This window comes from Oncorhynchus mykiss, chromosome 11 (assembly GCF_057628025.1).
Source record: "Oncorhynchus mykiss isolate SJ-2025 chromosome 11, ASM5762802v1, whole genome shotgun sequence".
Taxonomy (NCBI): Eukaryota; Metazoa; Chordata; class Actinopteri; order Salmoniformes; family Salmonidae; genus Oncorhynchus; species Oncorhynchus mykiss.
The window spans coordinates 33,634,951-33,650,828 of NC_143032.1; the positions used below are offsets into that span (position 1 = coordinate 33,634,951).

Here is a 15,878-nt window from a genome sequence, read left to right on the forward strand (position 1 = left end):
TCTTTCTTTGTCTTTCTTTCTCATCCCCTCTTTCTCGCTCTGTCCCCCTACCCACCCTCTCTTTCTCTCTCTCTCTCTCTCTCTCTCTCCTACCTTCCCTTCTTCCCTCCCCTAGAGAGGAGGAAGAAAGCCTCTGCATGGGAAAAGAACCTGCTCTACCCCATTGTGATGTTAATACTACTCACAGGGACGGTGAGTATTCAGATTGATACTACTGCAGCCAGTCACTCCCACTAAAGCCCCCCCCCCCCTGTTTCCCAATGGCATATGAAGCATAAAGCCTTGGTGTCTGCTGGGGAGTTTTCCCTGGTCAGCTTAGTTTGTAATCTCAAATAGCACCCTATTCTCTATGTAGTGCACTCCTTTTGTCCATGGCACCCTATCGTTTGTCCGGCCATGTTAATGTTAAGACTTCTATGAATGGTGGGTGGAGGAGTCGAGCGCAGAGAGCAGGTAGTTCCGTACGTGGGATCTTTTATTCCAATGACAGCGGAAAAACGGACATGCAAAACACAAGGGCGCATGAAACAACCCGTCCAAACAAACAGGACTAAAACTGTCCGGAAAAATGGAGATCACAATAATCAACCAACACCATTAAACAGAGAACAAGCCCGCGGGCCTAGTGCTCTTAAATAGCCTACAAACTAAACTCAAAACAGGTGTAACCAATTAGACCCAACTAACTGAAACAAAAGGAAAGGGAATCGATGGCAGCTAGTAGAGTAGGCGACGACGGGCGACGACGAGCGCCGCCCGAACAGGAAGAGGCACCATCTTCGGCGGGATTCGTGACAGTTAAAGAAAAGGCTCCGCTAAATAGTCACACCGCTGAAGCAGTTGGTCTTTCGATTGAATCCATCCATGTGGAGTAATCTGCCTCTTTTAACATGCTCCTGTTGTACAGCTGCAGTGTGGAACTGCTTACAGAATACGTTTGCAGAGTACAGAGAAACAAACCCATGATTAGTTCCGTCTTGTCTTTGATTTGATCTTTTTAGCTAAATCCCTCTGTTTCTCAACTCTCCTCCTCCTCCTCTCTAGACCATCTCAGTCCTACTGGTGGCGCTGAATATCCTCTATCTGCTGGTGGATGAGACTGCCATGCCAAAGGGATCAGAGGTAGGCTATAATGGCGAGAGAGACTTACTTCCTGTTCCCCTTATGAACAGATTCACATCAGAGGCCGTTTCTTTTTTATACAAGCCCTAACGCACGCACACACAGGTAAATCCGGAGCGAGGCAGCTACTGAACTAGACCGCTGCGAAGGTGCTTGGCAGTCGTCGGGGATATAAATCAAATTCCGGATATGCTCAGGTGCATGTTGGAAAGAAAGCTCTGGGCCAGATGTTTATCATAGCAGAGCTGGCCTGGATGCCTTTTTTGTCGTGCTGCTGCTCATTGAAAGTCATTTCACAGCGGCATGCAGATGAAATGTGTGATGTCCGCAGCAGGTGAAATAAGCTGCTTTACCCTCTGTGTGTGGGGGGGGGGGGGGTTCAGTCAGTAGCTCTGTGTGGACCAGGCAGACCAGGTGAACTCCTGTTATGAGTCTGACTGGAGAACCTAATACTCTTGCATGTAATGTACTTCCTTAATCTCTTTATCTCGTTTCATCTGCTACAACCGAAGTGTGTGTGTGTGTACGCGCGTTCGCTCGTCTCTTGTGTGTTTGTGTGTGTTTTCCTTTCGTATGACTAAGGCAACAAAAGGTATCTTCTTTCTGCCTAATTTCTCAGCTCGTCTTACGGGCGACCGTCCGCCCTCCTTCTCGACATTCCAATTGAGGAGATATTTTCTTTGGCATGACGCATTGCAGAAAATCCCCCAAATTATGCTTGTCATGCAGCTTGATTCCTGCCTCCCGCCTCCCCCTGACAGCCACAGCACAGCTAAATGGTTTACGCGTTTGATGAGCTGGAAGGATGCCACGCCTCTGATCTCACATTGCTAAGGCGACCGGGGGGGGGGGGGCATTCGTGTGTCCTAACAGTCAATCATTACGGATATCATACCCATCTAACCAACTTAACAGGGATGGCTGGTGCATTGCAATGCCCTCTCAGCTACTATGCACTCTCTGAGAGAGGAGCGAGGGGGCCGAGAGAGAGGGGGAGAGGAGAGGGAGCAAGGGAGGGAGGGATGACTGGGCCAGGTAGGTGAGAAAGGGAGAGAGAAGGGAAAGCGAGGGAGAGGGCCAATGGGCTCCAGACTGTGGGGAAAGTCAAATGAGGCCCATTCCAGATAGAGCTGTAGGGCTGGGAGCAGAACAGAGCAATGGAGAGGAACTGTAGATGTTTGTTTATCCCTCCCTCCCACACAACACTGCATGGCACTCAGCATACTCAGTACTACAGGGCTACTGCTGCTCTAACCTCCAGCCTCCTCCATCTCTCTCTCTCTGACTCACAGCCAGACAGGAGGGGAGGAGAGGAGGTGCACCAGTCAGAGGACAGGGCTTTTTACAGCTTGATGAACAGGCGTTAAGAGGACTTACAACCGTGTTATTGCCAGCTCATCCCCTGTAGGTGCTGATCTTGGGTCAATTTGGCATTTTACCCCGCTAATGGTTAAGGTTAGGATTGGAGGATGGGAAGCTGATCCTAGATCTGTACCTAGGGGATCCTCTGAACCTTTGACTGATGACATTCGGTTCCTTCTCAATCTGTGGCTTTGCAAAACAAAGAAATTATAAGGGGGGGGGGGGGATCCACGGTGAGTATTTTTTTTCTTCTGTTATTATCCGTCACTGAAACTATGTGAGGTACATCAAAGCGTGACGGAGGAGGACGGGACACGCCTGAAGGGCCTGGCTGGGTGTGACGCTCTCCACACGATCCCAGAAGCAACAGACACGGTGTGTCTGAATGAGCCAGGCTGCGAGGAACACCAACCCTAGCAGCCCTCCACCCCGCCACTGGAATGAAAAGGAGACCAGATTGAAAGGTGGCTTAATGAGAAAGCTGCCACACGCCCACCCACCTGTCACTTTAACATGTTAATATCTTCCCAAAATGGCAGAAACGTAACACTGAAGAGTTGACCTTTCCCATGACATGGACACATGCATTACACAACCCCTCCCACTCCAGTATTAATAAATGGCATCAGATGCTGTGTGCTAATTCGCTGAGAGAGAGGGCTCTACAGAGACCGTTGCAGAAAAAGGTGTGAAACTATACTTTCCTTTTTAGTTTCTCTTTCTTTGCCGTGTGTGTGTGTTTGTGCAAAGTGACCTGTACAAGTGTGTTTTTGTCAGTATTAATGCAGCTGGAGCTAGCTCCTAGATATTGACGACCGGTGCCGTTTTTTAACTTGACAGAAGTGCAACCCTCTGTACAACGTGTCCCTGTGCTGCTGTGCCATAGCATGGATCTCTCCAACAGAGAGCATGCGTCCCAAATGGCATCCTGTTCCCTTTTCTAGCGCTCCACTTTTGAACAGGGCCAATGGGGCCTGGCTCAAAAGTAGTGCACTGTATAGGGAATACCGGGTGCCGTTTGGGACGCGGGCCTACGTCTTCCTCTGCTGCGAGTCGCTCCAACACAGAGCAAGCAGGTCACTGATCCTCTTTTGGATTGAAGTGAAAAGTAGTTCATGTAAACAGCTAGGGTGCCAAGTCTTACAAAAGCAAATGTTTATCACTCAAACAAAACACAGATGCCGAGACTATTGGCGTAATATATAGATGTCTCTTTTCCCCGCACGAACTTCAATTGGGCAGGGCAGAAAACATCTGGCGTGTTTGCCGAAGCGTTTTTTAATTTATTTTTATTTGTTATTGGCATGCATTCACGTTCTCCACTTTTTACCGTAAGCACTTCTGTGCCTTGCTGCTTGTCTCAACACCTGTTTGCATATGGTGTGATGGACAGTGATTTGAAAAGGGAGTCTTTTCTCTCTTTCATCTCTTTCCATCCATTACTGAGCCGGTTGGAGTCTGTGTTGAAAGGGAAACTTCGACTTGTGCCGAGTTTTAGGTAGGCTAGTGGTTAAGAGTGTTGGGCAAGTAACTGAAAGGTTGCTGGTTCGAATCCCAGGGCCGATTTTAGGTGAAAATCTGTTGATGTGCCCATGAGCAAGGCACTTAACCCTAATTGCTCCTGTAAGTCACTCTGGATAAGAGCGTCTGCTAAATGACCAACCTGTAATGTAAATGTTTTAACTTTTCTTTCTGTAATCACATACTTACAGATTACAGAACCTAGCTAAGTTTTTAACTTTTGTCATATAAAATCATTATATTCAGGATTTATTGGCACTGTTAAAAAAACAAACTCTTTTGGTGTTCTTCTGATGACACATAGACAAATGAGAGATCCTCTTTTTGAATGTTGATTTGATTTGTGGTCTAGCCTTTTGGCCTCTGGAACACATACCACTGCAGAATGGGGTTGAATCGAGCCCACTGCTATTTCAGCACACTCTGTCTCCTCCTATATTTCCTCTCCTTGTCTCCTTTCCTGTCCTGGTCTCTATCCACAATAAATCAAGAGGAGTGCGACTGCCCCCCTTCCTTAACAAGACAACAACCACAAAACCCCCTCTTCCTCTGTCATTCCAGGATCGGGGGCTTGGGAACACCTCGCTGTCCACGTTTGGACTGGTCCAGGCTGTCGTCGACATCATCCTCATGTTGTATCCTTTCAATGATCCCTCTGCTCTGGGGCCATATGAAGTGTCTGAGTAGGAGTTACCGATCTAGGATCAAGTCCTCTGTCCATGTATTATTTTTTTATTGGGATAAAAAAAAATGCAAGACTGATCCTATTTCAGCAGTCCTACTCTGTGACATTTGATACATATGGCCCTTGCTCCATGGTGATACGAATGACATTCCCAGGGCCAGTGGTGTTTACTTACTTAAGACCTTGCTTAGTCTGACATTTTCCGGGACATTCTGTTGTGTTTCGTCACATTCTTCCTTGGTGAAAAGGTGCCAACTGGCCACTTAAAATGTCAACAAATGTCCGAATCAAGACGCTTTGGATTTCCTGTCCTTGATTCCGCACCAGCTACTTGATGGTGTCCTCAGTTGTCGGCTTCTACAGCTTGCGAGTGTTTGAAGGCCTCACTCCCAGGAAAGACGACACGACCATGACAACGGTAAATGCACACACACAGCGGTGATGATATATTGAGACCTTGTGTTTCATCCTCTTCAGCCCCCCGCCTCAGTCCTCCGTCTGAATGGTTCAGTTCATCTCCCACCCAATATTTGTTTGTGAGTTGCGTAAACATGGACGTTGCGTAAACAAGCGCTTCTTTTCTTGTACATCAGTGAGGGGTGGGTGGGGGTGGTTGTGTGGGGAGGGGGGGGCTGGTTGTGTGCTCTGTTTGGCTCACGGGGGCAGCCATTCACTTAGTAATGAGCGGGGGGAACGGTGAGGCTTGTTAACGAGCCATGGCGACTCAGTGAAAGGACTTGAAAGCCACAAAAGAGCAGAATCTGGTAATGAGCATCTTCAGAACTACTAATTGCACAATATGTGTGGAATCCATTTACTGTGAAGAGGTATGTGCGCGTGCACATCTGTGTGTGTGTGTACACACAGTGTCTTGTTAAGGTAATCACGCCCTCAGTTCTCACACTCAATGGTTTCATCATGGCCTATCTATATGTTAATGGTTTTCATCAGTTAAGGTTCTATACCTGCTGACTCTAACTCTCTGCGACTCCCTCCATGTAGATCATTGGTTGCTGTGTGTCCATCCTGGTGCTGAGTTCAGCCCTGCCAGTCATGTCCAGAACACTTGGTGAGTCTCTCCTAGCTTTTATCCATATTTTATAATTTTCAGTCCCAAATGGCACTCTATTCCCTATGAGCCCTGGTCAAAGTAGTGCACTACATAGGGAATATGGTGCCATTTTAGATGCTACCTTTGTGAAATTCATAGATGTCAAAATCAATCTATTGGATTGAACATGTAGTAGATGGAATGAATAGGTGAGCACTGATGTTCGGTGAACATTTCGGGAGTGCTTTTGTGAGAAACTAGTTGGAGGGCAGAGAGGGAGGGAGGCAAGGTGAATTCCCCCCCCCCCCCACTCACAGACCGTTAAGGTTAACAAGTTAAATTCCTTCAAAGTTTGCCATAGCGATTTAAGAAGAGAATGGAGCAAGAGTGGGAGAAAATGACATGATAGCAGCGGCATAACAATGGCACTAATAAACACGCAGGGAGCAGACACAGCTGTTCAAATAGCACCATCGTGTGTGTGTGTGTGTGTGTGTGTGTGTGTGTGTGTGTGTGTGTGTTGGCTTACAGTGAGTCATAGAGAGCTTTACAAAATACCACAGGTTCTGCTCTGTGACACTGAATAGATGAAAAGGAATAAATGAATGCCCCCCCCCTCAGCCAAAGGAGAAAGACGTGGGGAGAGGGAGTGTGTATGCTTGTGTAATGTGTGTGTCAATGTTATGGGAGAGGTAAACTCTTTTAGTGTTACCGTTCTGCTATTTTGTGAAGATATTAACATGGCAAACATTGTGTGTGTGTGTGTAAACCAGAGAGCATGATTGATGTAGCAAAATAAGTCAGATTACTTGGGTTTCAACTGTTTGAAAAATAATTTAAAATACTTTATATGTACCTGTTTGTGCTTGCCTGGCTTAATAAACCAATAGAAAAACTGTAAACCCTGCCCATCTTGCACTCAAGCAAATGCTCAAAGTATTTTAACGCATGTCTGAGAGAAATAAACTGCACAGAGTTGAGGGGCTGTAGGAGATTCTGGGGTTAATGTTACCCGCTGCTTGTACAGTAGTCCTGTCGGCCATGTTTTATTTAAGCTTCTCTTGAAGGAGGGCCATGGGACCTGTAATGCTACTGAAATGGGAGTGCTCGTTTCTCAGTGGCAGCAACGTCGGGGTTAGTTAGGGTGCAGACAAGGGTAAAAGTCCAATGAACACACTTTATTTGGGGGGGCTAAAAGAGGCTAGGCTTTACAGGTGGACCAGTTATCGAAGTGTGTGTGTTTTGAAAGCATCAGAGTGGTATAGGATGCATCCCAAATGGCACCGTATTCCCTACATAGTGCACTACTTTAAACCATGGGGGACATTTGGGGGACCCCACCCCCATCGCTCCCACGAGAAGTTATTTTTCTCCCCTGCATGTTTGCGTAAATTTCGTCCGCAGTGTCCCCAAAAAACACAGTAAGATACTGCAGCAGAGAGGACTTGGGTCACTACTGTCAGCCTGGCTGCTGTTCCTGGGATAATACACGGTGGCTGGGCTCTGCTCAAATGTAGTGCTCTATATAGGGTATAGGGTGCCATTTGGGATACACCCTATCAGAGTATAAACCATCTCAGAAAATGATCATTTATTACATAGATGCAATTCTAGATAGTCATTTATCGTTCCTTATCTGAAGTTGAATTAATACATAGGCCACCATTCTCGCAAATTAGTGGATGAATGATCAGAATGAATCAGCAAATGTAATCACCCACAACGGCTTCTATCTTACTTGGAATGGATTGTGAGACATGTTGGATATCACTTGGCCCACATACACACAGTGATACATAATGATACATTCTGCAAATGGTGATGAGAAAAACTGGCTGAAGTGAATCGGGTGATCGGAGGAAGACAGGTTCTTCTATGAAAGGTTACGTCATCTCTAGACACACGACATATAGACTGCATCCCAAATGGCACCGTATTCCCTACAAAGTGCACTTCCTTTGACCAGAGCCCTATGGGCCCTTGGGACATAAGCATAGTTTCCCCTTCTGCTAACGGAGCCATTCCAAAGGCCCCCAAAAACTTTACTTCCCAACAGCTCCAAAAACCAAACCAAGATCAAAATGTTTTGCATTAGAAATTAATTAGGCTTGACCGGTGTGGCAAGGTGTATTGACTGCCATCTCTCCAACCTCTCTGCCTCTCTTTTACAAGCAACTTGTTTCAAGGCCCTTGATGCTTGCCAACTGCTTAGAGGCTGTAAATACATCTTTCCAGACACCAAATTGATTGCCACGCAGCAGTTTCGCAGGCATTACCGAAGGGGGGGGGGGGGGGAATCCAAGAACATTACCTCACACTGTGAGCTATGCCAGTTTATGAATTGCGAAATTTGATCAAGACCGCTGAAGTGACTGGTTGGTTCATGTATTGATATTGGGTAGGCTTGTCGTGGTTTTACTTCGAAAGGTGGGCTGCATGCACTGTTATTTAGTTCACACGGGTAGAGAACATTGAAAGCACAGGAACGAATGAGTTCCACTGCTTCGGACTATAAGAGTGAAGACTATTTACAACTGACGTGTTTTAATCCACCTCAGGGTAGGTTATCCTGTCACTTTTTTGAGAACATTTCTTTTGACGGCAGCAAAACCCTCGACTACTGAGAAGTCTGGGTTTGCGTCCCAAATGGCACCCTATTCCCTTGCGTAGTGCACTTCTTCTGGCCAGGGCTCTAGTCAAAAGTAGTGCACTATGTAGGGAATAAGGTGCCATTCGGGAACGAGATGTTATTGTACTGGCCGGGGCTGGTGGAACATTCTGGAAGGTTCTAGAAGAAGCAGCAGCCCATGGTAAATAAATAGGAAAACAATAGGGTGTTGACGCCTCTGCATGCAGCGTGTGATCTGCCATGACAGATGGTTTGAAATTGGAAAACCCGCTCAGGTCTGGCGGAGTCCCAGCGTGGCTGTAAAAGGCTCTGGCCCCACTAGAGAAACGAGGGATTAGCAACTCTGTTCCGTCTCTGTCAATGCTAGAGAGATGGATAGGTGGAGCAGTGGAGACAACCTCCCAATGCATTGAAACTGTTTGCAGCACGTCTCCGCATTAGTTCCTCCTCAGTAACTGCAGAAGTGTGCGTAGCTAAATAGAGGACAGGATGAGGTGGATACTGGGCCATATTGAAGTAGCTTTTGTGAAGTTCTGATGAATTTCCGACATTGTTTTGTTTACGATGTGTGTGATTCATACGAAGCATACACTGAGACAAGACATGGAGTGAATGGCTCTGACTGGCCTGAAACTGAGGATTCCCTTGTTTCTGCTTGTTTACTGTACTTCAGAACAGTTGACTCAGGTGTATGTGCAGGTGACTGGTCCCATTGATACCCATGTTGCCTGGGGGTGTGGCTCATTTCTGTATTTTTTTTTGTTCCACTCGATTTTTGCACGCTAACAAATTGTCTATACAGTCCCACTAACAAAACACTTTCCTATGAAAGGAATATTAGTAATCTGCCAAATGTCAGACAATGAAGATGACTTTATCTCAGGAAGAGCGGCATTGGCCGCTAAATCATTTATATAAAGGGTTCGGCTATTTTGGTTTTATTTTCCGTCCGTCCTGGATCCGGCAATGCCTGAGCATCTTAGTATACAGTGTACATCAAATGGTTTTTGGGTATAAGCGCTTCTTTCAATTTGGCCTTTCTTGCCTGTTGAAAGAGTCAGGCTATTGAAGAGACGCTTTTCAAAGTGCCTCAACTGCCGACAGAACAGACATTCTTAAATAGTTAATTCACTGAAGCAGTAGTGGAAAGGGAAGGGTTTGTGATTATTAACACAACTCTTGTCTTGCCAAAGGTGTTTGGAAAAAGGAACATGTAGACTTAGTGCCTGTCATTGGGAAATAATCCAAGCTCACTTTTTCTCTCCAGGTTTTTTGTAACATTTTTGTGCCCCATGTTTATATCGATTGCTCTTGGTTTTCAGTCCACAGTGTCAGATCATGTAATGCTGCTGGTCACTGCCTCAATGGCAATCAGAGAATATTGATATGCCTACATTACTTAGACCACAGGGGCTGCTGAGGGGCTCATAATAATGGCTGGAATGGAGTAAATGGAATGGTATCAAACCCAAGGAAACCATGTGTTTGAGTTCGTTATCGTTGCATCGATTCCGTTCCAGCCATTCCTATGAGGCCATCCTGCCCAATTAAATTGCCACCAAACTCCCATGACTTAGATAATTCAACCAGGGGTTAGAGCTGGTGTCAGTGTTGTGAAATGATCCGTGCTTGAAGTAAAATAAAAACATAATAAACTATGGTCCGGTATTTCTAAATGATCATGATATAGTTCTATTCATTGTTTTGTGTTGTAATCCACTCAAATAGCAAAATATTGAATCTGCTGTTCTTTTATTTAACATCTTCACAGGTATCACCAGGTTTGACCTTCTCGGAGACTTCGGCAGATTCAATTGGCTGGGAAACTTCTATATCGTCCTATCGTACAACTTGCTGTTTGCCGTGGTAACTACTCTCTGCCTAGTCCGGAAGTTTACCTCAGCGGTCCGAGAGGAACTCTTGAAAGCATTAGGTAACATTTTTATATTCACATACTCATGTTCATTTCAAACAAAGCTGGAAATGACGTTATTACTGGTTCATTGAGTTACCGACATTCTTAAAGAATGCATTGCTATATACAATAATAAAGCCTTATCATAGATTACTACAGACAACGAGGACAATCAGAGAATATTGTTTTCAACAATTGATGAAAGCGCACTCTGTGCGTTTGAAATCCTCCACCTGTACAGTCTTTTAGATTTGAGTACTGCTTTTAATACCTTTGACTATAAGATATTGGTCAAACTGGCATTTAATATGGAGTTGGTCCCCCCTTTGCTGCTATAACAGCCACCTCTATTCTGGGAAGGCTTTCCACTATATGTTGGAACATTGCTGCGGGGACTTGCTTCCATTCAGCCACGAGCATTAGTAAGGTTGTGCATTGATGTTGGGCGTTTAGGCCTGGCTCGCAATCGGCGGTTTAATTCATCCCAAAGGTGTTCGATGGGGTTGAGGTTAGGGGTCTGTGCAGGCCAGTCAAGTTCTTTCACACCGACTTCCACACCGATCTCGACAAACCATTTCTGTATGGTATAATAATGCTAATATCGGTGTCATGACGTGAATGGGATTTGTTCCACAAATGCTAAAACTTTAGTGCCAGAGAAATTAAACCAAAGCATCTATTGCAGTCATACCTCATATATTGTAAGCAAACCCAATATGTAATTTGGGTGAACTATCCCTTTAAAGCCAGGTAATCAAATCAAATTAAATTGTATTGGTCACATGCACAAGTTTAGTAGATGTTATTGCAGGTGTAGTGAAATGCTTGTGTTTCTAGCTCCAACAGTGCAGTAATATCTAACAAGTTCACAACAATAGACACAATACACACAAATCTAAAGTAAAGGAATGGAATTAAGAATCTATAAATATTTGGATGAGCAATGTCGGAGCGGCATAGACTAATACACTTTAGAATAGAATACAGTATATACAGTGGGGCAAAAAAGTATTTAGTCAGCCACCAATTGTGCAAGTTCTCCCACTTAAAAGGCCTGTAATTTACATCATAGGTACACTTCAACTATGACAGACAAAATGAAAAAAAAAATACCAGAAAATCACATTGTAGGATTTTTAATGAATTTATTTGCAAATTATGGTGGAAAATAAGTATTTGGTCAATAACAAAAGTTTATCTCAATACTTTGTTATATACCCTTTGTTGGCAATGACAGAGGTCATGGGCGGAGCACTCACCCTTGTGGGGCCCCTGCAAATTTGAAGTGGGTCTAGAGTGTCAGGTAAGGTAGAGGTGATATGTTCCTTGACTCTCAAAGCACTTCATGATGACAGAAGTGAGTGCTACAGGGCAATAGTAATTTAGTTCAGTTACCTTTGCCTTCTTGGGTACAGGAAAAATGGTGGCCATCTTGATGAAGCATGTGGGGACAGCAGACTGGGATAGGGAGATATTGAATATGTCCGTAAACACTCCAGCCAGCTGGTCTGCACATGCTCTGAGGACGCGGATAGGAATGTCGTCTGGGCCGGCAGCCTTGCTGTTACGTGTGCTCCCTCTCCGTCCTCTAGGTCACCAGGCTGCTCGTTAGGCCGCACACCTGTCACCAGCGTTACGCGCAAAATGACACTCACCTGGACTCCATCACCTCCTTGATTACCTGCCCTTTGTATGTCACTCCCTTTGGTTTCTTCCCCAGTCGTCAATGTTCCTGTTTCTTGTCTGTGCGCTGTTCATGTTTCTTGTTTTGTTCATTTATTAATTAAATGTATTCACTCCCTGAACTTGCTTCCCGACTCTCAGCGTACATCGTTACACTTGCGAGGGTTAACACGCTTCAATGTCTTACTCAAGTCGGCCACGGAGAAGGAGAGCCCACAATCCTTGGGAGTGGCCGCGTCGGTGGCACTGTGTTTTCTGGAAAGCAGCTGAAAAAGGTGTTTTAGCTTATCTGGAAGCAAGACGTCGGGTGTCCGCGACGTGGCTGGTTTTCCCTTTGTAGTCCGTAATTGTCTGTAGCTCCTGCCACATACATCTCGTGTCTGAGTTGTTGAATTGCGAGTCTACTTTGTCTCTGTACTGTTGTTTTGCCTGTTTGATTGCCTTACTGAGGGAATAACTACACCTTGCCATGGTTAAATGTGGTGGTTCGCGCTTTCAGTTTTGCGTGAATGCTGCCATGGTTTCTGGTTTGGGCAGGTTTTAATAGTCACAGTGGGTACAACATCTCCTATACATTTCCTGAAAAACTCAGTCACCTTTTCCATGTATTCGTTGATATTATTCTGCGGCCACCTGGAACATTTCCCAGTCCACACGATCAAAACAATCTTGAAGCATGGGATTCCGATTGGTCAGACCAGCGTTGAATAGTCCGTAGCACGAGTACTTCTTGTTTGAGATTCTGCCTATAGGAAGGGAGGAGCAAAATGGAGTTGTGATCAGATTTGCCGAAGGGAGGGCATTGGAGGGCTTTGTAGGCATTGCGAAAAGTTGAGTAGCAGTTGTCCGACGTTTTTTCTGAGTTAGTGCAACATAAACATTGGTAAACTTCAGTAGCGTTATTCTCAGATTAGTTTTGTTAAAATCCCCGGCTACAATAAATGCGGCCTCAGGATAAGCGGTTTCCAATTGGCATAGAGTCCAGTGTAGTTATTTGAGAGCCGTCGTGGTATCGGCTTGAGGGGGAATATACACGGCTGTGACTATAACCGAAGACCATTATCTTGGGGGGTAATATTGTTGGTATTTGATTGAGGTGTTCTAGGTCGGGTGAACAAAAGGAATTGAGTTTCTGTATGTTATCACAATCACACCATGAGTAGTTAATTTTGAAACATACACACCCGCCCTTCCTTTTCTGTCTGCGCGATGAACTGAGCGGACTCAGACAGTATGTCCCGAGAGAGCTATGTTTCCATGAAACAGAGTATGTTACAATCCTTGATATATCTCTGGAAGGAGATCCTCGCCCTGAGCTCGTCTACTTTATTATACAGAGACTGAACATTAGCGAGTAATAAATTCGGAAGCGCTGGGTGGTGTGCGCACCTCCTGAGTCGGACTAGGAGTTCGTTCCGAATACTACTTCTTTGCCTGCTGTGTTTTCGATCAGCCTCTGGAATCAGATAAATTGCCCTGGGGGGTATGAACAAAGGACCAATTCGGGAATGTCGTATTCCTGGTGGTAATGCTGGTGACTTACATACGGGTGTATGTAATAACACAAAACAAATTCTGGGCTATTAATGTAAGAAATAACACATAAATAAACTAAATACACCAAAGTTGCTTTGGCGCTAGAAGCACGGCTGCCCTATCTATCGGCGCCATCTCATCTCAAGGCTTTTCACCCAGTGCTGCCAACTCTCACGCATTGAGACACACACATTTGACCCTCTTCACACAACACACCTTTTATTTCTCACACATTGAAAAAAATCTACTGCTTTTCTTTTCTAATTAATCCACTCCATTCATTGTGGTTTCTTTTCAACTGTGCCTCCAAATCATTTTGAAATCAGAGCATATGCGCCTGCAATTCTATATCATGAGCATTGGGACCACGTCAGCTTCACTCGGGAGATCCATAATTTTCCTGCCACACTGTGAACCGTAGCAGATTGAAGCTTGTGATTGGTTTAGTAAGGTTCCGGACCCAAGGAGATTGGATGCGTGTTTGTAAAGAAACTCCCCTCAAGATTAGAGTGGAGCAGGCAGCCCTGGCAGACTGGACAGGCACGTTCGTTCTCCGTTTAACAAAGTTCATGAACTCAATTGTCAAAACTGGAACTTGTAGCGTTATTCTGTATACAATTGTCAACAAATGAATTTGCTGTCACTCCTCTCCCACTCACAGAATGCTTCCTTTTGACAGCATGTGATAAAGTCATCTACTACTAGTGATTGAATCCACCAATTGCAGCCCCAGGTCTATAGGCTACGTTATTCACCTCGTTTGGTCATTGGTAATTCAGCACTAGGTTCATTAGGCTGTAACAATGAAAAGGCAGCATTCAGCAGGAAGTTTGGTGGAGTGACCCTGATACAACTGTATTATGAACCATATTTTGCCCAAACAGATTGTGAACCCAAATGTGTAACTGGTTCTAGTGGGAGGACAATATATTAAAAGATCATTTGAGTTGGGTGTAGGGGAAGATTTAAGCGATGTCATCTTGTCTTCAGGCGATTTTATCTGTTTTAATTTATTTGGTCTTTCACATTAGCTGATGTGAATTGTTCTAATGATTTACATCTCCTATAATGGGCTAATATATAGACTAATTAGTGAGCTATGTGAAAATATGTAGAATTGCCGGAAATTAGCTTTAAAACGTTTTGTAGTACAGCAGACTAAAGACTGGGCATTCAGGTCAAAAAGCCAAGCTGCTTGGTTGCAGGTCTCTAAAGTGCAACAAAATATTTTGCTGTGTGACCAGGAATTTCATTTTTGGACCACTGCGACTATGAAAAATATATCCCAGATAATAATTGTTGTAATGAAAAGGTTTCGCTGTGTGGTTGTTTCCGAGTGCGCTAGAGCACTATACGCTTTTTGTATGTATGGAACTTTTCTGGGATCTTTTTATTTCAGCTCATGAAACACTTTACATGTTGCGTTTTTCTATTTTTGTTCAGTATAGTTTCTAGCGCACAACATGTGCTTCAAAAGTAGCTCGAATTCATATAGGCCCAATATAGGCTGCATCTCAATCAATTAAAAAAATATATACCGATATTTTCCAAAATGTCTCCTTCCTTTAAAAAATAAAACAATTGTGTTAGTTGGGAGCACCAGTGCTACCAATGAAAAATGTTACTTTGGAGCCCTGCTCGGTCGAGACCGTTTCCCGCGGTAGAGGTGCCTCTTTACAATGACGTGATAAAACGTTGAAACAAAGTTACCACTGGTTGTAGCAAGGGTTTGTAGTAAACGGCTATCATGAAATACATGCACCAGAAACAGGGAAGTACTGTATCAGCAAGCTAAGTTGGCTATTAACTGCAGCAGTATAGCTAGCTAGCTAGCCCCTTGGCAGAAGACCGAACGTCTGCATACTTATGATTGGCAAAGATTTCACCATGTTGAATCTTGGAATCTTCAGCAGCCAACATGAGACCTTCTAATAAAACCAGACCATTCAGATCACCAAGCTGCTTCGAATGTTTGATCTCGATATTGAGTTCATTTTACCGGCCAAATGCATTGTATGCAGCCGGCAATACACTCGTGGACCGGTTCGTGCCGAAAACATTCTCCATTCAGGCTGCAAAGGCTTCGATTTCCTCAATTTTATTTAACGACGAGAAGGGGGAAAATATGCGTACTTTCTTTATGAAACACTTATTTTCCTCCACCATGCTAGAGTGGCTAATGCCTAGGAATGCTACTTCCTGATGTTGCACCTCGCGTTCAGCCAATGGTAAACAACAGACTGCTGCAACCTGATTGGCTGAACGCGATACACAATATCTGGGATTAGCATTTAGCTGCTCTAGCATATTACATCGATCTACCAGCCTTTGGGATGCATATTGCTTTGTCTTTTTATCTATTTTGTGTTATTTT

At 44.6% G+C, this 15,878-nt stretch overlaps 1 protein-coding gene across 8 annotated transcripts in view; it reads left to right on the forward strand.

Annotated features, from left to right (window-relative positions):
* LOC110535592 (limb region 1 protein homolog) overlaps positions 1 to 15,878 on the forward strand; it is a 62,487-nt gene that overhangs the window by 42,740 nt on the left and 3,869 nt on the right. For 3 of the 8 annotated variants that reach the window (XR_016484451.1, XR_016484448.1, XR_016484449.1), the window contains 6 exons: positions 116 to 192; positions 1,045 to 1,122; positions 4,567 to 4,640; positions 4,939 to 5,108; positions 5,693 to 5,759; positions 10,142 to 10,303. Coding sequence is in view for 4 of the 8 variants with exons in the window: in XM_036935320.2 (XP_036791215.2) it covers positions 116 to 192; positions 1,045 to 1,122; positions 4,567 to 4,640; positions 5,018 to 5,108; positions 5,693 to 5,759; positions 10,142 to 10,303 (549 nt within the window). In the remaining 4 variants the exon portion in view is untranslated. The remainder of the gene's footprint in view (positions 1 to 115; positions 193 to 1,044; positions 1,123 to 4,566; positions 4,641 to 4,938; positions 5,109 to 5,692; positions 5,760 to 10,141; positions 10,304 to 15,878) is intronic. The other 5 variants (XR_016484450.1, XM_036935320.2, XM_036935322.2 and 2 more) reach the window with 2 other exon arrangements.